This window comes from Gambusia affinis, linkage group LG19, assembly GCF_019740435.1.
Source record: "Gambusia affinis linkage group LG19, SWU_Gaff_1.0, whole genome shotgun sequence".
NCBI lineage: Eukaryota > Metazoa > Chordata > Actinopteri > Cyprinodontiformes > Poeciliidae > Gambusia > Gambusia affinis.
This window is the reverse complement of record NC_057886.1, coordinates 18,353,661-18,374,860: the sequence shown is the minus strand read 5'-3', so window position 1 is coordinate 18,374,860 and position 21,200 is coordinate 18,353,661. Positions and strand designations below refer to the sequence as shown.

Sequence of the window (21,200 nt, the reverse complement as noted above, 5' to 3'; positions counted from 1 at the left end):
TCACCTCAGAGGATTCCATTTCATCACACATTCACAGGATGAATTGTTTTACTTATGAATATTAATGTACCTCTAATTTGAGGCTGTTAATGCTTGTCGCTAGGAGCTCTGCAAATCAGGTCCCCATTCCTGTTAAAGCCGTGTATTGGACACCCCCACCACCCAAACCCCACCCGACACTAAGCCCTCGCCTTTGATTCTTAATTGCAAAAGTGCAAGCATTCGCAGTAGATGGGGCGCAAAGCTTTAATTAACTCTAATATCACACATTCAGTCTTGACTGTCACCCACATCACGCGTGGCGTTTCTTTTTTTTTTTTTTTTTGTACCAATATCATCCCCAACTCTGCTCAGCCAGAAAGATTTTTGTTCCAAGTTTGTGATCACGATTTCATGCATCTCAAAATGAGAGAAGTGTTGTTAATTTACTGTCATTGGTTTATTGCATCCATTTTAACTTTGCTTTTAAAAAGGCTTTATTAAAAGCAAAATGTACTGCCGTTTTTAAGTCAATGCTTAGCCTTGATGCATGGAGTTTGCTTCCATATGAGCGTCTCGTTTTTGGATCAAATCGCAAAACACTTAAAAAGGAAGAAGGGATCACCTCAGTTTAATAATCTGGGTAAAAATAAAAAGTCACTATGCATAGCAGTCTTGGAAGGATTTTTATTGAATAAATTTCAAGTTTTAAATTATAATAAATAGAAAAGTGAACATACGGTTTAATAGCATCTTTAGAGTGTATGTAAAATTATAAAACATTTTATCACAAACACAGCAAAAAGACATTTTCACAGATGAGCAACTCCACATGTCCTTTGAACATTTTAATAGCTCAGGTATGGAGCCATTCTGATGCAGATATCAGCAAAGAGTAATGTTTAATTAAACCTGGTTTCGAGATAAAATGCTTAATACAACCTATAGTTTGTAAGCCTTTCCTCAGCCATGAGCTACAGCTCTGCCTAATCCTCTTTCACATAATGTTATTGCATCAGCACAGCTGAACACTTTTTGTGGCATTTATAAAATTAGCAAAGAAATTAACTGTCTGTACTGTGGCAAATTGGATTTCCCCAAGTTCTTGCCTTGTGATACTGCATACCCAGGCTGCCACCTACAGTACAGCGGGAGATGAGCCACAACCTGCAGCGGCTCAACATGTGTGGCTCCAGACACATTCGAAGTTAATGAGCAAGACCTTTCATATCCTTTAGGTAAATTAGTTAAAATCCATTATTAAATAAATACTTAAATAGTTCAATTTTGGACCAAGACTTTTGAAGGATCATGCACATACAAGAGCAGCCAGACTTTCTCTGTACTTTAGATTTTAAAATGTTGGTCACAAGCTAAAATACAGGATAGTGTTTAACTAAATGCAATAAATATAGCTGAAAATTAAACATCAAATTCTAGTTAGAATATCAATTTCATACTTTTCTAAAACAATTTTTAAATTGTGAAAGGCTTTGGGTGTAGTGTTCTGATAGAATAAGCATTTTTTTTTTTTTTTACAAAGCTTAAAACAATATTTTAACAGTGAAGCAATGTGAGAGAAAAATCCCTGGAAGGAAAAAACAAGCCATCTTAAAAAAAGAAAAAAAAGAACTGAATGTGAATTTTAAACCAACATTTAACACGTCAACCACTGCTCGATTTTAGTTCATTTCAATTTTATAAACAGGACTTTTGTTTAGAAGAATGTTGAAAAAATAAAAATATTTCCTTAGTTATCATTCAACCCGCCTTTTGCTTCTTCGTTTGAAGATTTTTGAGATGGAGGATTTCCTTTTTGTTTTGCTTTTCTTCACTCCTGCTTTCCCCGGAAAAAATAAGATGGCTTATTAAGGTGTCTTGTAGAAGAAGTAATTTTTGATTGTTAAGTGCTTACCAAGATCTTGCATCATCTTATTCAACTGTTTGTCCTCTTCCACTTCCCTGATGAAAAATAAAAATAAGCTCCAGATAAACCTACAAAATGCATTTGACAAATTCTTAAAAGTACTCTTAAATATTCATTATGTTACCTCAACCTGTCTTCGTCAAGCACCTCCACAATCGCATTTCTACCATCCACAATCTCCATCAGCTGCTGCAGCAGCTTCCTCTCCCTGTGCTGCTCGTCTCTGGACTTCAAGTGATCTACGATTGGATTATATAGACAACAGTCATGATTCTGATTTTGTTGTAAAGCGTTTTCAAGTCTTTCAAAATATTGTGTGGTAGATATTTACTTTTCATTTATTTTTAACAACAAGAAATCAGTAAGATGGGTGAAAACATGTGTAAACAAAAACTAAAATGAGCTTGCCACTACTTTTCTGTTTGAAAAGGAATAGGAATGTGGTCCTACTTTTAAACAGGAACACTTAGGAGCCCATCAAATATCAGAGCAGTGTTCCCACAGCTTATGGTGACTGGTGATCAAAGCGTTTCGTAATTGGGCAAACGCCTGCCTGGTTGGGAAGCAGGTTAAAAATCTTGGTGATCCTAGTTTTACCTGGCTTTTCCAGCAGCCGCCGAAGTTCTCCCTCCACTCCTGGCTGCTGTTGCTCCAGCTCCTGAGTTCTGGCTCTGCAATAAAATGCTCATTAAGCTACCAGACATCTTAAATTATGCAGTTTGTGTTTACAGGTACAGATCACAAGTCTCTGATATTTTTAGCTTTGAAACAAGTTCACATATACATACAGACACAAATTAAAAAGTGCATCTCAAAAGTATTACTCACAGGTAAACCAGCTCAGATTCCTTCCTGATGTACATCTGCTTTTTGCGAATGAGGTTAAACCAGTCTACCATCAGTGGATCCATTAATATGTCCCCTTCTCCCTCTGCAAACAGATTGATATACAAGATGCATTTCAGAAAATATTAATATTCTCGAATTAGTAGTTGTAAAATTTTTTGTCACTAATATGTACACAGCAATCAGGGGCAGTTCATTTAAAGTTCTGAAAAAAATTTTTGTCAAAACTTCCAATGATATTTTTTCTTTTAAATGCAATTCATTCGTTCTGGGTGGCTGATACAAGTCAACAGATCTCATTTAAATGTGTCCAACTGGAGTAAAGGAAATCCTGCAGGGACAAATGAAGCATTTATGTACATCTTCACAACTGTGCTTTTCAGGTGAACTATAACAGCATCTATGTGAATAAATGTAAAAATGAGCACAAAGAATATTATATTTTTTAGAAGGTGATTGGCTTGTTTTGAGTAGACATTTACAAGATAGATTTCTGTGAATTTTAAGTTTGGGACAGGAGTGCTTTACCTTTTGGGATGGAGTTAAAGATGCAAATCTAATAGTCACTTTTGGCAATTTTAGTATTAAACATGTTTTGCACATGATGCAAAACATTTTTCTGTAAAATGAATTAATTCCTTATAAAACATAAGTGCTTAAAGTTCTTATTTGAACACTATAGAGCATCACAAACTGCTCTAAAATGCTCAGTTATAAAAATCTACTATTATATACTGTTTCATAGCAGTATGAAATGCTGTGCAAGGTTTCAATCAAGCAGGAGTGCATTGAGGTCAAGGGAGAAATTTCCAAAATAAAGCTCAGATTTGATTTTGATCACCAACTTAAGATATTTAAAAAGAAAAATTATGAACTGATCTGCTTAAATATTTATAAAGACTGGAAGACTCTGAGATTAAGAGAAGCATATTGAAATCAACATGAGTGAAAGGCCATTACAGAGCTCCCTACAATGGTCTTGAGAGGCACAATACTTTTCAATAATAGCTTCATCTTGCCAGCCTGATAATGCAGTCATGGTGAGGAGAATTTTTAGAGTTTGAGCTGAACTCTTACATTTTATTCATTTTTGTTTAATGAAGAATGACATTGTAGAATCTGTGCCATGTGGTTTTTTCCCCACACTTGAAATTAAAATTAAACCAGTTAGAAATCTGACTAAAGATCAGGTCATTTATAGGTCAAAGCCTTAGGACTGACTGCAGCTTAACTGGTGGATTAAACAGAATATACTTTGTCCCCCAAAAGAAGTACTTGTCTTGACCAAGAATATATCTGTTTAGTCATACTCTGTCCCAAATCTAGTTAAGAAGCAAAATCAGATTTTTCTATTGAAACCAACCTTAAAACCAGAAAAGTAAAACAATAAATGCAAGTTGACTGAGATAACTGATAGTCTAGAAATACTCTTATCCCAAACCCTACAGCAACCTTCCTACATGTTCACAATTCAAATAACCAAATATATAAAGAGGTGCACAAACTATACTAAATGGAGAAATAAAAAATTACAAATAGTTAAGGCAACACACTGTCTTTATATTGAATGGTGACCATAATTGCAATCACACAATATCTTGTACGATACCATAAGTCTAGTGGTCAGACATTCACACTTTGTAATGGACCAGTTGGATGGACTCTGCTGCCAGCAGGTCACACCTGATGCAGTGACCAGGAAGTTAGAGCTCAAAGTTCACAATTATGTGACAATTCAGCATAAACATTGGTGCTGTAATTAGGAATTACCTACAACTGAATACATTTCATCACCTCCTGAATGACACAATAGTGTATGATCCTTTGTGCATCAAATCCTAATATACATTAGTTATAGAGAGTTTATACAGCTAGGAAGTTTAATATTTTAATGTTGCAATACCCAAGTCATGTTGACCTTGAGCAAAGCAATCAGGTCCCCCACTTCCACAACCAGAAAGGAGAGACTGCATCTCTGTGGGCTGGCTGTGCCTCTCACCTCATTTGGCAGTAATAACTGTAATAGAGATGGCAGGTAATTTGCCCTGCAGACAGTGAGTGAATGTGTGAGGCAATCGGGGCGCAACTCTGATATCCCCCTGGGATTCAGAAGTCCATACAAATGTAAAATATATTTGGGTGTATATCATTTGTTGCAAATAAGCGAGTGGTGGCCACCGAATGGACAGTGGATTATTCACCTCTAAGACCAATGCATGTCTTACTAAAAGACATGAAAAGGGAAGCTCATCTTAAATGCTAACATAAAAACATCAGATAACAGCAGGAATATGATACTTAAAGAATAGAGATACAGACCTTAGTGCTAATTATTGGATGCAATTAATGAACATTTTAGCAATGTTTCTTTCATAGAAAACATAAAATGGCATCTTCTAAAAGAATCCAACACTGAAAGCGTCTGAGCTGAAAGCTGAAATTATTCTTCTATAAAAACAAATGCAATAAGTGTCAGTTTTTGGAAGAGGCTAACCAACCTTCCTCAAAGCTGCGGAGCTGCTTTTCCAGCTCAATGCCCTCCCTCTCCAGCTGAACCAGGTTCATCTCAATATCATCCAGCTCCTTCTCAATTTGCTCTACTGGAATGTGATGAAACATCCACTGATTGGGGGGGAAAAAATGCAAGGTTATTTTAATTATACATTTTTACTCTTAACCTAAAGAAGCTCCACAATTTTTCACTAAGAATGTAATGAAAGCATATTTGCAAAAGTGTTAATTAATCTCTTAAGATACTTAATGGAGGAACTTACAGAGGGTGACCTCATTTCAGTCCTGAAGGCGGTGGTGGGTGACAAATACTTTCCCTTTTTAGCAGCTAAGAGGTAGATAAAACAGGATTAGATGGTCCTTTCATGCCAGCTTTTCAGACAGCATTGTCAAAATTGACTTACAAAAAATCCAGATCTACACACTGTCTGGCTTTGATCATTTTTAAAAGCCAGTGGAAACCAACCTGAAGGATTCTCGAGAATGTCTAAAGCAGTTGTTGAATTAATAGATTCCACAGCTGGAGGTCTGAGTGGGGGTTTCACAGGTGAGCAACTACCTTGTTTTAAGCCTAAAAGAAAGAACAGAAGGTTTTACGCATTTTAGATTGGCAGTTCAGAAGTTCAGCTTGCAAGAGATTAATCTCAGTAACATTTACATCTGCCTATGCCCATGATGGAACAGATGTTCCTCTTGCATCACTCTTCAGTTCACACCACTGGTTGAAACTACAAACCAACTGACAACATTTTAGGAAAGTTTGAGTAGAAGTTTGAGTTTCCCTGATAAAAATCTGATCCTATGCCTTTAATGTAGCCGGTTTAATATCTGTACTGTATTATTTTTACTTGTAACATAAAGGTACGTTAGACTGATTATGCAAAAGAATTTAACCTTTTCATGTTCTGACATGGCTCATAACACCCACTTTGATTTCAGAGGTGCTAGACAAGAAATACCAACCATGTACAATATAGTCCATCGTCTTTTTTTCCTCCAATTTGCATGTGATAATAGGATAAAATCCTGCATCAGATCCAAGGCGATGTACATAAGTTTATGACATAGAATACTGTTATTATGTTTAGCTACACAGGATTTCAGGTGATGTTCTTCATATTGATTTGAAGTTTTCATTTTAAAATTAACATGATTGCATAAATTTTCTAGAGGCTGTATAAAATCATTTCATTACAGTAGCATTAAAGCTGTGCATTGAAATCATTTACATTTGAACTGAACTGTATGTAAATGGATAAAAACATAATTGTATCAAAGTGACATCAATTGTGAATTTGTACTACATAAAAAAAAAAATCTAAAATATATCAAAAACACAACATGTGTTATAACTGCTTGATGTAATCATTATACAAACAAAAGTCTCACCGACGCTTTCACAAACAGGTAGGGGTTTCCTGGAACTGACTTCCTTTAAGCACATGGGTTCAGATAGACCAAAGGCAACTGGAGGTAGTGCAGGTGTTTGACCTGCGGGAGGCCTTGTTGCACTAATGGGAACATTACATGAAGTTGTGGTTGTGTAGCAAAGTGAAGGATGTCCAGGTTGACAAGCTCTACAGAAGAGAAACAGTTGAAAAAATAAAAGACCTCAACAAAATCCAAAATGCTTTAAAGTTTTTAAAGACTGGAAAACAGATTAGACTGCCTCACCTTGTATTTTGTAATGTTAAAATGATGTAAAGAGAGATGAAACATTGAATAGAGGTTAAAATTAAGAGTTAGCAGAGAGACAGTCAGGCCAGGCACTCCTTGGGGCTTGTTAAGATGGGAGACAGAGCAAGCGGCTGAACTCTGAGCCAGTCAACAAGAGGAACTGAGGAAATTCGGCGAGTCTGCATTCTAGAGAGTAGATAAGCTGAGAGGTCAGAAACATACATTCTTCCAAGACTTAGTTCACTAATGCGACCCCTGGACTTTTGTCTGAACTAATTAGCATTAGTGAATATTAATATACTTGCAAACACTTACTTTAATACTTGCTCAGCTTTCACTGGTGTGAGGTTTGTTTGCCACTCCTGGTAGATGGGACCTGTAGAAACAATGAGGGGGAAAAAATAATTAAAAAGCAAACATGTCATTAAAACAGTCTGTCTGCATGGTCAGAAGTAAACTGTTTTTGGGTAAAAAAAAAAAAAAAAAAAAAAAAAAAGCTGTAGTATAGAGTCATCTACAGGCAGCACTACAAAATTACATCCAACAGAAGACCTGCCACACACTGCTACTACATGTGCGATAAAAAAAGAAAAAATATATATTTAGCATATCCCCTTTTGAGCCACCAGGCCTCAAGTATAGCTCTTGAAAATTTTGACTAGTGCCATAATTTCAAGTCTTTATCTTTGAAACTGTCGAGCTTGCAATGATTTTATTTTGTTTTCCGCCCCCCAGCAGCTAGCATCTTGAAATCTCACTCACAAGACTGATGAATCATCTACACAAAGATTCCCCGAAAGAGATCCAAACCACATTTTGTAATTTGCAGGATTCTCAAGGTACATATAACTAAGCAGGTAATTTTCAAGTCCAAAAGACTTGTCACTGTAACAAAAAAATAAATATTAAACAGCACTGATAGCATTCACAATTAAATCCAACAATTATGTGCCAGTCTTCAAACCCACTGACAACTATTCACATGCATCCATCCCAGGAGAATGACAGTTCAATAAAAGTTCATTAGTTTGAGACAGAAATGTCAGCTAAAAGCCTGCCAAATGCTCTGGCTGTGTAAAATGGGGCAGCAATGACAAAAGAGCTTTGTTTTCTATAAATGTCTGAGGCAGACAGAAAGAATGAGGTTGAGGTGGGGGTGTTGGCAACATGTCAAATAGTGGATCAAGAACAAGTAATCTGAAATTGCATGGAGCGTACCTTTGGCCGTTGTGTGTACCGCTGTTGGCCTGGTGTTGTCCTTGTTGATAGTCTTCAGACATTGTGATTCATCATTGTTTGCTTGGCTGGTACCGGTTTGTCTTTCCCGGTTTCCTGCTGCGTCTTGGTTGCCTTTATTCCTCCTCAAACCAGGGAAGTCTTTTGAAACTGGGTCAACACAAAATCTACAAAGGAAAGAAAGTCCTCACAATCAAATAAAGCCCATTTTCATAGAAACAGACTTTATTGTAGTGATACTTGCCGACTTTCTGCAGATCTGATAGTGAACAGGTTCTTGTTGTTATTGTTGCAGTTTTCCCCACCTAGTTTCTTTCCGATCATCTGCCTAGCTTTGTTTCCATCACCAGAACTCAGAGGGACCTTTTGATTTCCCAAGGACATGATGGGCTTCCCATTTCCAGTTGAAGATCCTGCAACATGCGGCACAGTTTGGAAAAACCTCTGCCGGGCTGCTTGAGTCTTCTGGGCTGAGGCTGTCCAAGACTGGGAATTCGGAGCAGGACTTAATGACTTTGGCACAACATTGATTGGGGCTGACAGCACAGAGGACACAGTTGGTGGTGCCAGAAGAGTCTTTGCAGCACAGTCTGGTGGCACAGCTGAATTGAATGATCCAGTTGCATTCAAGAGGTAGGTTTTGGAACTGTTCTGATGGGTGTTACAGACAAACGTGCCTGGATTCTTCCCAGGTTTGTAATTTCCTGTATGAAGTATGCAGGAGCACTCTGTGCACCTAAGGAAAGTTAGTATTTATATTAGAAATGGAAAAAAAAATTAAAATACAAAAAAAACCCATTCTCATTAATAGACTTCCCTTACTTGAAACAGCTTCTGTGGTAGAGTTTTCCTTCTACAAAGTGTCTCTGCACCAGGTGGACATGACTCTTGCATGCGACACATTTGCTGGTAAGAGTTCCAGTCTTATTTACACTGTCAGCCAAAACCACCCTCTGAAAAAAAACAAAACAACTTGATCTACTGTTTGATAATTAATTAAAAGACAAACAAAACTAACCTCCACCGCAGCTCCATCCACCTTTGGTGATTTGCGAGCAGTGACAGTGGAAGGTAAACAGTTCTCCACGCCAGATTTAGACTCCAACATTTTGGTGACCACTGGTTGATTTTTCTTCTCTGATGGCTCTTCTTTGGAGCCCTCTGCTGGCCTTTTGACTCCACCAACTAAGGAGAAGTTACACTTTATTAAAGAGAAAGATACACTCCAACAAATTGTATATATGACCAATGTTTGACCTTTTTTATGGAACAAAGAATTTCCAAGGAAAAGATACCCACTAGGAGGTTGTCCTTTGAAGTAGTTGTAGTACTGAGACACATAAGTTAGAATGCTCAGCCTGTCAGGGATCTTTAAAGCCACCATGTCTTCAGCATCTAACAAAGCTGGAATGCCCAACTTCTCTTCTGCAACTTCAAAGGCCTTAAGAAAAAAAAAATGTTGCAAATGTAATGCAAGAGCCAGTCTTACCACACAACACAAAAACAGATAGTGCAAGACTTTATCCTAGCAATGAATAATTATTTCAGTAAGTTGAACATATAACAAAGTGACTTTAAATAGATTGGAAGCATTCAGTACTTGGGTTCAGAAAGGTCAAAAAAGGATGATGAATAATGAATGCAACTTCCTGCCAGCTTGTGGGGAATTGTACCAGGGCATTGTTCATTATCAGTCTAGACAGACCTGCTTTGGTAACAATGAAAGGAGGCAAAGCTACTTTTACCACATGCAACTCACAAATTTTTGACTCAAGATAAAAGAAAAAAATAAGTAAAAAGAAAAAGCCACCAAAAGCAACATGATACTGTTCATGAAATATAGAGGAGTGTAAATTACTTCACTCATGTTTCAGCACGGGGGTATTAACAGAAGTTTAAAACTTAGCCTAATCAAACATTCTACTCCTGTCCTCAAATTGGTTTGTCTTGTGGCACCGAAGAGTACAGAGAGATCCATCATGATGTGGATCAAATAGCAGATGACAGCAAGCTTCATTCAAAATGAATATGCTGGACAGCCATTCCCCTGAGATCAGGTTTTTTGTTGACTGCCAGGATCATCCAGGACAACAAGGAAGTAATACAAAGAGTAGTACTCTGCAGGAGACCAAACTCTCAGAGGAAGCCGCTATGATGGCAGAGGACTAGATAAACAACCTTTCTGCTTATATTACCCACAGGTTATCCAAATAAATGAACTTAAGAATATAAATGCAGGAAAATCTGAAGTGAAAATGTAGACTGTGCTATAAAAATGTACCAACAACTAAATATTAAACGAGCAACAGAAATGCCAGGGACAGAACAAATATTGCCCATTACTGCCTGTGCAGTCATGCATTCGGGTTGAATAAAAATGTGTGTTTTGGAACACATCTCAGGTTTGCTTCAGTTTAAAATTTGCTTCATTTTGTAAACTAAATGTTGAACAACTTCACGTCTTACCAGTCTATTGTTCTCAAACACATCCTCCTTTTTCAGTGAGTCATAATCTCTGAGGGGAAAAAAACAAACAAATGAATTACAGAAAGGTTACACAGACGTAAAAACTTAATTAAAACTAATAATGATATTTTCTTAAACATTTCATCATCAGGACAAACCATTCAACAACACTCAACAAACCATTCAGATGTTGAGTGTAGCAGCACGTCTTTGTTCAAGACAAAATAAAGAAATAATCCAATCTGACACATTTTAAATACTTACATGAGATCCGGTCTGTATTTGTGTATAAGAGCACAAAACGCCAGTCCGTTCCTGAATGAAGTCGTCATGTTAGTGACCGCAACGTCTCTGTAACCATCACACTGAATTTTACACCACTGCTCCAGCGCCTTGATAGCTGCCATGCTTCCAGCGACGCGGTTTCCTCAGACTCAGAGCAGACTGAAACGGCGGAGCTTTCAGCGTTTGTGGTGGAGGCAAAGGAAAGGAGAGTTTAAAATAAACAAAGTTTCCCTGCTCGGGGGTTTGACCGTGAACTGTGCCGCTGCAGCTGCGTCCTGTTTCCTTCGTTTTTACTCTGACTAGCCGCTGACTCTCCGGGAAGAGTTTCTGCTGGTAGTGGTGTGGGTTTCTCAGCTCATTACACTAATTGGCAGAGGCATGGTAGTCCGTCATTCACAGCAGCTGATTAAAACTTGCCCTTAAGTGGGCTAAAAAAAGAGAAAAAGAATAACGTTCTATTAATGATTTATGCTGAACGTTTTAATGTATGTAATTGACTTTGCTCAACCTAAAACCAACACAAAGCGGAGCAGACATTTATTAATATCATTTTCCATAGCTGGAGTTCATTGTATTGGAATTACAACATTTAGGGGTTGTTGCAAATTCTGACAGCCTTATTATAGGAAAGATGTTTAGTTTTCTGAGACAAGACAAGGCAAGGTATTCATATTTAGAATAATGTAATGTAGTTTACAGGAAAGTAAAGAAACAAAAAACACATCAACCACAAGAAGTACATCAAATGAATCAAAACAATTAAGCATCTTATGAAAAGGAAAATGTAAAATATATCTTGTAAACCATTTCTTCATCTTTTATGAAAATAATTAGCAGATTGGAAAGCTGCTGTAAACAATAATGTTTTAATTCCTGTTTTAGAGAAGACAACAGCTTTTTGTCTCTGACCTGATTAGATATTTCATATCCAACAAGCACCACTGAAATGTATTTAGTTTTAGGGTAATTGATTTTAAACTGTATGTTAATACAAACTTGGAGGTTATAGTGGAACAACTGAATGAGTGATGTGAGCTCTTTCTGATGTTTGGTATGAAGTATGTTTTTAGAAGGTTTCATGTTTGATTATTTATTAAATTAATTCAAGACTGGTTCTGTAACTACAGCTATATTTCTTGCATGCTGTGCAATTTTTAGAATAATTGTATCTGCTAAGTGCTGATCTCTTCCCTTGCAGTTTTTTGTTGTTTTATTTTCTCACTATGGACACATTTAGTGATTAGGGAATGTGCATAAATATGTAATAAAGTAGCCCCAAGAATGGAGTCTTGTGGAACTCCACACATGGTCTTTGCTTGCATAATTTAAGATTGCCAAATGACACAATCCTCTCATGGTAAGAGCTAAACCAAACTCACATAATTTGGGTTAAATATGAGGAAATTCACATTTGCGTGACCAAATATTGTCTGGGTAATGATAATTCAGAATAGTTGCTACCAGATCAGTTCACAAGTTTTAATTCTTCAAATCAATTTGTTAATTACGACAAATTTATCTGTTTGTTTGCTCATCAGAGCAAAACATTTATTTTCATAAAGATTAAACAGATTTTTCTTTTTCTTTTTTATTTTGCATAAAGATTGTGGAGTTATATATTCACCATTATTGTACTTGTCAAGTAGGTTAGGATTTTACAACTAATCCAGCTGTTTTTGCACTTCTTCATGTTTTATCATATCCTAAACTGCATGAATAAGGAAAAACTGTTCTAATAATGCTTATACTACAAGTGTGGTATACAAACATTATAGAGGATATAAAAATGCTAGAATAGGGTCAGATTCATTCCACATTAACATGAAATAAAAAAGCAGAACCTAACCCATTTAAAAAGCAAAATTTCACCCACCGATCTTGTCAGAGAAAGTTCAAACCTCTGACTCAGGGAATGTTATTAGTGTGAAACCGGATCTTAATTTGGGTCTATAAAATGTGAGCAACCCAGACTGACCTCATTCACTCAAAAACTGCCACTACTATAAGTTATTGTCTATTGTACCACATTAGACAATGGCCGCTAAAGCAAATAGTTTACCATTGCCAAGAAATATATAACCTACTTGATTTTGTAAATGTATTTTAAGTGAATGTAAATACTGCAGATTTACCTAAACCACCCCATCTCTTCTGCTTGTGGGAGCATCTTTATGGCCAGAAGGGGGCAGTATCTCACTGCACTGTTTGAGGACTTTCCTAATGAGTCTTTAAAGAAGATTCAAACTAGAATCAGCAAAGCAAATTTTCAAAAGAAGTGCCTTTTTTCTTGTTTAAGCTTTTATCCTATCTAGAGTATGGCTTTTTAAAAAAGGTTTAATACTGGTGTAATTCTGAGATGCAATCTTTGATTCTGAAAACAAATAAAAAATTTGATGTAATTTGGTATATTCTAAGGGTAAAATCAGACTAATCCTCCATAGTTTTACAGGTGTTTTTGAAAAGTGTGGAATTAACAATAAAGACAAGAACAAGAACCTAATTGCTTAACAGCTCCTGGAATAGTCAAGAGTTGTCTGTGAAATGTATCTGTTCAACAAGACCAGGATTCATGATTTCATTTTTTAGCTGTTTCCGCCTTTTCCTGACAGGACAGTGTTCTTACATGCAGACATCCTGGCTGTAACCTAAGAGGTCAGGGATGTCATTAGTAAACTCATTTAGAAATTATTTGACTGTATCCCATTTTTGCATTGCCCTAATGCTAGTATTTGTCATTTGTCATTGTTATCTGATAGAGCTTCAGCACAGTGGAGCGTTCTATTAACATACCATCAGTCACATTTAAGATGTGCTGAAAACTGACTTCAGAGACAAGACTGCAAATAAAATGAGCAGATTTTAAATAAACGAGAGAATTTCTAACCTCATTCAACAGATGCAATTTTGATTCGTTACACTGAAAATACAAACTGAAGGAATCAGTGGTGCCATGATGAAAGGCCAGCGGGTGTAGAGGGGGTTGGTTTATGGTTTGTGCCCCTTATGGTTACCTATGGTGCCCGCTGAACACTCGCACACACACGCGCACCCACACACACACACACGCACCCACACGCCAATACACCTCACCCCTAAGAAGACATTTCTATTGAATATCTTTTTTTTTTTTTTTTTTTCAAAAGTTAAAGAAAAAAAAGACTGTTAAGTAATTGCAGATTTTTTATAACTATTGTGAGTTTTTGTCCACAAGATAAAAAAAAAAAAAAAAGTTATCTAGTTTTGGTTTTGGTGAGCCACACAGCTTTTTAGTGGTTCGCTTCAGTCTAACATTTTAGTTTTAAAGCTGATTTTGTTCAGCATTAAAACTGTGCAAAATCTTTAAAAAAAAATTTTGGTTGACTGGTCCATTTAACACTTTTCTAGGAGAATAACATAAAAGCTCAAAATTTTGTGTAGTTCTCAATAAATGCACCAAATACAAAGAGAAGAATCAAAAAAATTTTTATTGTTCTACTTCTTTTAGTACTTAATACCTTTATGGGTATTATTGTCATGTTATTTCTTCATCACAAGCGTGCATATGCAGGAACCTTCACACTAAATGTGAGAATTAAAACTATACAAATCTGGGTTGCTTTGCATTCTTAATGGAGTTAGATGTTAAATGCAGAATAATTAAAAACTATCTTATCTGGCAAATAATTATAGGGAATTAAAATTAATATTTTATTCAGTATCATTCAACGTGTTTTTAGAGAATGAATGTCAGAAGAAGAATTTTAAGAAGAAAAAAATATGAATACATTAAAATCTTTTTGAGCAGAAATATACTTATTTTAAACTTCAAAAGTTATTTTTAGTATAATTTTATTCACAAAGTTAATAAAGATTAAATGTTTTTTTTTACATGAATTAAGAGGTAAAAAAAATAAACATTTTGTATGGTAAAATATCTGATAAGTAATGGTTTTGTAGAAATTATACATTTAATATAATTTATTTAGTCAGTGGTCTGTTATTTAAGGAAAAATGGCAACATGTTTGCCAAGAAGTTCAAACAGTTCAGTACAATGATGATGTCCAGAGTTTTTCTGTATAAACAGGAAGAAGGAACATTGTTAGTCACTGGGAATGACATCGGTTTCCTTCGTTTGTGCCTGTAAGTCACTGCCTGACATGTTTACAGTGTTATGGATCTCAGCCTCATGCTCTCTGGCTTTGGCCCGCAGCTTAGCGATGCTGCAGAAGCGGAGCTCCTCTGAGCTGTGCCCCTCCGGCCTCTCCCACTTCCCCAACCTCAGGGTCACGGGCTGCTTCCGTACACTCGGCACAGAAGCCGACACTGGGTAGATCTCTTCTTCCTGTTGTCTCTCCCACGCCTCACTGTTGTAACTTTCTGTCTGTGTGAAATCTGGGCTCCTCTGCTCACTTATGCCATCGTCTCCTTTCATGAAAGGCCGAGCGAGCTGGCTTTGGATTTTTAACTGCCGCCTCATCTTGGCTCGACGGTTTTGAAACCAAACCTTTAAGCAAATGAAAGAAAATATATGAGTAGACATGAAACGTAAGAAAATGTAGATTTTTAAGAACTTCACATTCATTGATAAGACACTGGAGTATTAAATTTCACAATTTTTTAAAATGCATAACCTTTAAAGTTGATTTCTTGAAAAAAATTTGAAATTCTATTATTCTAAAAGTCTGGTAATTGTCTATTTAAATATGCAAAAAATTGTATAAAGTGAAAATAAATATGGAAGCTGTTTTTAAAGACTAAGAATGTCCAAAGCTACTCAAGACAGTGAAAAGTGATCAGATTCTATTCATCTCATTTAACCACATTTTTCTTTTTTGATTTTTGCCTTACCTCATATTACCAAGACTTTATTTCAAGAGAAAAATAACTGTTTAATTGTCCAAAATGAAGGTTCAGGATGAATAACTTTAAACATAGTGCTAAGGTTGGAAAATGTGTATCGTCCCCGATAGTAATGTGTAAAACTTTATTTTATCAGAAAAGGAAGCGCACATTTTTAAAAGTTCAAATTTTTAAAAAACAAATAAATAAAATCTAAAACAAAGCGATTGAATAAGGCAATAATATTCCTCATTCTGAATGGTTTTCACAGAAGAGAAAAAGCAGGAATAAGAAAGCTTCATGTGCAGCCTGACTCTCAAATCTTCACCACTTATATAAATGTGAAGCAGTTCCAGCAGACGTTCAGAGCACCACTTACCTGAACTCTGGCCTCAATCAGATCCAGTCTGAGGGCCAGGGCCTCCCTCATAAAGACATCTGGGTAGTGTGTTGTTTTGAAAGCCTTCTCCAGCTCCTCCAGCTGCCAGCTGCTGTAGTTGGCTCGTGCACGCCGTTGCTTCACTGGCCTCTGTTCATCTGGAAAGTACGGGACAAGCACCAATTAGACAACTGCCAACGAGTGACGGGGAACTAATGGCCCTAGATTGGATAATTAGTGCGGCAATCACTAGACTCACATTAACACTGCTTGATAATTGATTGTTAGTTACGAGCTGTTAGACAGTCTTTTGTAAACATTTACACTCATTTTCACAGACTGTCTCAAAAGCTGTGGGTACCAGTTCGAGCTGCGCTCTACCTCAGTAAGTCCAAAACCACAGAAACAGAATTATTTTTGGCCAAATTAACTGAGGTTAGAACTCACCTTCGCTCTCTACTAGTGGTCCTATTCCAACCGCCTGTGTGGCCAGCAGCAAAGATTCTTTGCAAGCCTCTGGCTGAAGATAATTCCTCAGGGATTCGTAGCTAAAAAAGGGCCCAGGAATCAGGAACTGAGGTGGAGTGGTCAGCCTGGCTGGGAACGCAGGGAAAAAGTGAGCTGCAGGAGAATGAAAAACTGCAGGGAAGAGTGTGGACACCATTTGGCTTGGGCTGAACATATCCTCTTGATTAAGAGTCCAATTTTTGATGATGTTCCTCAGATAAGGGCCAGGAAGACTTTTAGTGGGATGCTGTTTGAATGTCGACATGCATCCCACCATCCATGGTAAAAAAAAATAAATAAATAAGTGGTGAACGATGTATCCACTTTGCTACAGGTGCTGCTGCTATATGTGGCTGTGACACTCAGTGCAGGTAGAAGGTGTTGCTTAAAAAGTGAAGGTAGAGCTTGAGTAGGAGGTGGTCTCACCTTGGCTTCCCCCTCCTACCTGGTCACATTAAACCAAACACACAGGGCTTGGTTTATGGGAATGGATTTTATTTTACCTCTTAAATACCGTCACACCATCCATACTTGCTTTATTTGTTGTACCTTTTCCAACAACATAAATCCTACAATCTTTTTCTGACATATAGAGTATGCTCCTCGTTCTCAGACTTCATCTGGGACAAGTTGAAACATATTTGGCTTCTGAAGTGTCAGTGAGTAAGACCAAAGGCAGCGTGATCAACCAAGAAGCTATCCGAGCCATCACCTGACCAGCTTAAACCGTGTCAAGAACCATAAAAACAAACCATTGCAACAGAAAAGTCTTGAAAACCATTGCTCCATTCTGTGGGACAAAAGGCAAATAGAGGAGCAGCAGACCTTGAAAAACAGGTCCAAAAACAAACACACCAGGTAATAAACCTCTGAGTTTGTCAGCTGTTTTTAATCTTTTGCCTGTATTCTGTTTGTCCTAAATCTTTTCATTCGATATGCATCTGCATGAGGACGAAAAGGTTCCAACAGTGCTATATTTGTGTCAATTCAGGTGATTTTCCCATTTAAAATGTCCAATTATTATAATTATTTATTTTTTTTATTACTAAAACTTTTGGTACCAAGTAGTTTCATCATGCATACACAGTGGCACTTCTTGCACAAACTGGGTTTTGGGCAAGCCCCCCTTTTCTGCTTCCCCACACGAAAATAAACACACACTCACTTCCATGACAAAAATCAGCTTCCTCAAAATGCAACATATCAGAAATATTGAGAACTAGAAAAAATTTGATATTAAGAACAGTAAATATGTAGGGGTAATTATTTCCGCATGAATGTTAATAGGTCTAAAATCTATGGAATAGAATTTATTCTTAAAAAAGCAAAATTTTGAACTTCATGGTTAAATTTTGTCTTCAAAAGAAACAAAAACATGACTGTCTATAGAAGACACATCCAAGCTGTTAAATTTCATTGAAGCATGCAAAATTACTTCATGTAAGGAATGGATTTTGATTATCTAAATAACCTTTCGCAGTCGCTGGTGTCAATCTCAAGAGATCATTGGGTGAGAGGCAGGGCACATCCTGCACCACTCTTCTATCAAAGAGCAACCCAGAGAAAGCACAACCATATGTGTAGTATGACCAGTAGATTTATCAGACATGCAATGAAGCAAACTGCATGTAGAAAGACCATGAAGTTTCCTGTTGCACTTTCAGTACATACAGCTGTGCCACTGTGTAGCTGCAAAATAGCACGAAGAGTGGAAGATAAGTTTTTCTTGTCTCTGTTTTTATTGTGATGTTTTCTCAAGAGAATTAAATGCTATGATACCGTTATAAGCATTGCAGCTTGTTTACAAAATGCTTTTTTACCTGCTTCAGTTACCTGCTTAGGTCTGGCAGAACTGGTGTGGAAATCCCTTTAGCAATTTTCCTAAGATTTGACAAGATTTTTTCTCTTTGCTGGTGTAATATCATTTTACTAGTTTGATGGCTAACATAATTATGATTAAATTAATTGGTTTTCCTCAACTGCATTGAACATTTTTCTAATAAATGTAGTGCATTTGTGTTTTTTGCAAAAAATCTGAGAAACAAAACTGAGCTTTGATCATCATCCAACTGTCATACACAACTTTTTTTATTTGTAATAAAGTGTTGCCTAACACATGAAGAATGTTTCCATGTCTACACCTCGGCACATTAATAGTCAGGACAGGAAGATTATTAACACTTTTTTCATCTCTGAGCGAGACAGCTGCAGCTTAGCGCTGACGGATCTCTGATGAGACGATGAGCTCTGTCTGTGTGAATTAAACCCAGGTGTGTCAATTAATCCAGAGACACAAATCAGCCAACAGCACACCTCGCTGACTGCTCAGATGATGGGGGGAAACATCCAGCTGTCGGTGTTGTCACCAATAAAACAGGCAACTTAAGGTGGCTTTGATCAGACAGGCAGCTGGCCAGAGCTCAGGTGAGTCACAGGACGGTCGGTCCTCTGTAGGTGGCAAAAGGCTTGAAACTCCATCACCTCTGTGGCCCTTTCATCTGCACCTGTTCAAACACCAAACTGGTGCCTCAGTGGAGGAAATAAGCTGCAGAGCAGTTTATGTTTCTTCATATCTTTAGTTGAAACTAAAAGCTGAGGCTGGGTGGAGCTGAGAGGTTGGTTTCTTTTCAGCATTTACCTGGTATACTTAAGACATTTTTTTCCTTTGGAGAAAGTCTGGACTAATTTGAGATGTTATAAATTTATGAAATAAGGGTCTCTGTTTTGCTTATTGGTGACTTGGGGACATCTGGTTTAAAATTAAGTACACCTCAGACCACAATCCTTTAATGTCCATTGATTTGGATAATTGGGGCCAAAATTGACAAAAACTAGAGGGACTGGTTCTGGCAGTAGCTGATCAGAAGTCATACATGTGGATAACTTAGGGATGCATCAAGATAAGATTGTTTGCTGCTAATGGCTGTTCACGTTGGTATTTCTACTCTCTGGATCAGCTGCTGAATGAAAATCATAAAATCACTTCCAGATTATGACTTGTGGACTGCATTGTCTTGGGAATTGGCCAAACCCAAATGTGATCCAGATCACTTCCCACAGGCTGGTTTAAACTTTTCATAAAGTTTAAACTAGGAAACCTGGGAAATTGTCCACCTGAAGTCTCAATGTGCAAAAGTTTGGATTTTAAAGTCAGATATTTGCAATACGGTATTTCTTTTTGATTTGATTTTCATGCGACATGAGTCTTGGATGTTGCTGATACAGAAATTATGCATTACAGATATAGAAGGGGACAGCAAAATCGAAACAGATAGCAAGGCCAAGAGTCAAATAAATTGATAAATGAATTAGGCTTTTCCTGTTTATCTTTTAAGTAGCTTCTACATCTTGGACCTACAAAAGAACAGTAGTGTAACACCTTAAAATCCTACATTACCCTGAGACAATAAAAAACATAGATTATTGTCATATCACTACCATTGTGAGCTGATGTCAAAGTAGTAATTAACACATGCAGAGACGCTATCAAAACTTGTTTCAACAGCATGCCAAATCAGAGATTGTGACATTCATTCACTTTGGTTTCCCCCCATACGGAATAAATCAATGACAATTAAAAACATCCCAAACTTCTGACAGCTTTTTTTGTTTACTGTTTATTTCCAATCAGAGAGGAAAGGAAAAATCTTGAACCATTTCACTGATAACAGTTGTCAGGTATAAACTTCATTTCCTGGACTGCAAGAAGGAACTAAAACAAAACAGATTACCGTATTTAAAGGTTTGTAAAGTCAGGGTGTGTATTTAATGTGCAATAACAGGTTGCCATTGAATTCAAGAACACTATTGTTGACAAAGGTCAACAGGTTTACAACACTGTGCTGATCTTGGATTAAAGATCAAAATATCCACATTTAAAAGTTATTTTAAAATTCATAGTCTAATGCAAAAATCTACTTCAATGTGAAGGCAACAATGAATTTTTAATTAAATTATGTGGGCTATATTTCTCCCCCCCCTACTGACAGGCATGGCTGAAGTGGATTAACTATCTGCCCTCAGTATGATAAGATCTGATATAATAGTGATCACGAACAATGCAGATTATTATTCTTTCTCATCTACTACTATGGTCCTTCAGCTCATAAAAGAAGCGTTCTGCCAAATGTCATGCAAAGATGGATGATTATCGTCAGAGCCGCTGTCATGGGAATTTATCTGTGTGGTGTAATTTTCAAGCTGGAGCAGCAATGAGCACATACTCAATATTTAATGAAAGTATAAGTGAGGCTTGAGGGTTGTCACTTATGCCTCTACTGTTAATGATGTGTCACATTATACTTATCAGATTGGGTCAATCTCAACTGCAATCACTGCTTTCATTTCTTTTTAATTCATTACAAATATTGGATCGTTTCTATCCAACTCTATGCAAACACATCTGCATTGCACTCTAGTTGCTTGAATCGACATTTGTGTCAAATGCGTGAACAAAAAAAAAAATAAAATCTATTAGTTGGGCCATGAATTGGTATAATTCAATCAACACAGCTCAAATGTGTTTGTAAGTTGGACAAAACATGTATTTCATGGCTGAGGAAGCCCCT

At 36.9% G+C, this 21,200-nt stretch overlaps 2 protein-coding genes across 3 annotated transcripts; both read right to left on the bottom strand.

The window, feature by feature from the left end:
* Positions 1 to 651: 651 nt before the first annotated feature.
* micall2a (mical-like 2a) lies at positions 652 to 11,357 on the bottom strand. Of its 2 annotated transcripts, none has more exons than XM_044099450.1 (17): positions 10,907 to 11,357; positions 10,643 to 10,691; positions 9,476 to 9,617; positions 9,195 to 9,361; positions 8,999 to 9,129; positions 8,421 to 8,912; positions 8,159 to 8,343; positions 7,256 to 7,316; positions 6,653 to 6,840; positions 5,730 to 5,834; positions 5,527 to 5,591; positions 5,251 to 5,374; positions 2,735 to 2,837; positions 2,504 to 2,577; positions 2,031 to 2,145; positions 1,895 to 1,941; positions 652 to 1,819 (listed from the first exon to the last, which is right to left on the bottom strand). In XM_044099450.1, exons 1-17 carry the CDS (start codon positions 11,047 to 11,049, stop codon positions 1,737 to 1,739), a joined length of 2,274 nt encoding a protein of 757 aa, XP_043955385.1. In that variant the 5' UTR covers positions 11,050 to 11,357; the 3' UTR covers positions 652 to 1,736. The 2 variants fall into 2 exon arrangements, with proteins under 2 accessions (XP_043955385.1, XP_043955386.1); XM_044099451.1 differs by having other exon boundaries at positions 652 to 1,816; positions 10,907 to 11,320.
* Positions 11,358 to 14,373: 3,016 nt separating this feature from the next.
* si:dkey-43p13.5 (visual system homeobox 2) lies at positions 14,374 to 17,015 on the bottom strand. Its single transcript, XM_044099449.1, has 3 exons — positions 16,573 to 17,015; positions 16,126 to 16,283; positions 14,374 to 15,411 (listed from the first exon to the last, which is right to left on the bottom strand). The coding sequence occupies exons 1-3, from the start codon at positions 16,907 to 16,909 to the stop codon at positions 15,007 to 15,009; spliced, it is 900 nt and encodes a 299-aa protein (XP_043955384.1). The 5' UTR covers positions 16,910 to 17,015; the 3' UTR covers positions 14,374 to 15,006.
* Positions 17,016 to 21,200: the final 4,185 nt, after the last annotated feature.

What these genes read in the sequence shown, in the direction of transcription:
- micall2a (XM_044099450.1), bottom strand. Translation starts at nt 11,049, where the DNA reads ATGGCAGCTATCAAGGCGCTGGAGCAGTGGTGTAAAATTCAGTGTGAT. An exon ending in TACCACAGAAGCTGTTTCAA is followed by an intron (nt 8,913 to 8,998) that starts GTAAGGGAAGTC and finishes AACTTTCCTTAG; the next exon opens with GTGCACAGAGTGCTCCTGCA. An exon ending in CTTGACGAAGACAGGTTGAG is followed by an intron (nt 1,942 to 2,030) that starts GTAACATAATGA and finishes ATTTTTCATCAG; the next exon opens with GGAAGTGGAAGAGGACAAAC.
- si:dkey-43p13.5 (XM_044099449.1), bottom strand. Translation starts at nt 16,909, where the DNA reads ATGGTGGGATGCATGTCGACATTCAAACAGCATCCCACTAAAAGTCTT. An exon ending in ACCACTAGTAGAGAGCGAAG is followed by an intron (nt 16,284 to 16,572) that starts GTGAGTTCTAAC and finishes CGTACTTTCCAG; the next exon opens with ATGAACAGAGGCCAGTGAAG. An exon ending in TGATTGAGGCCAGAGTTCAG is followed by an intron (nt 15,412 to 16,125) that starts GTAAGTGGTGCT and finishes ATTTGCTTAAAG; the next exon opens with GTTTGGTTTCAAAACCGTCG.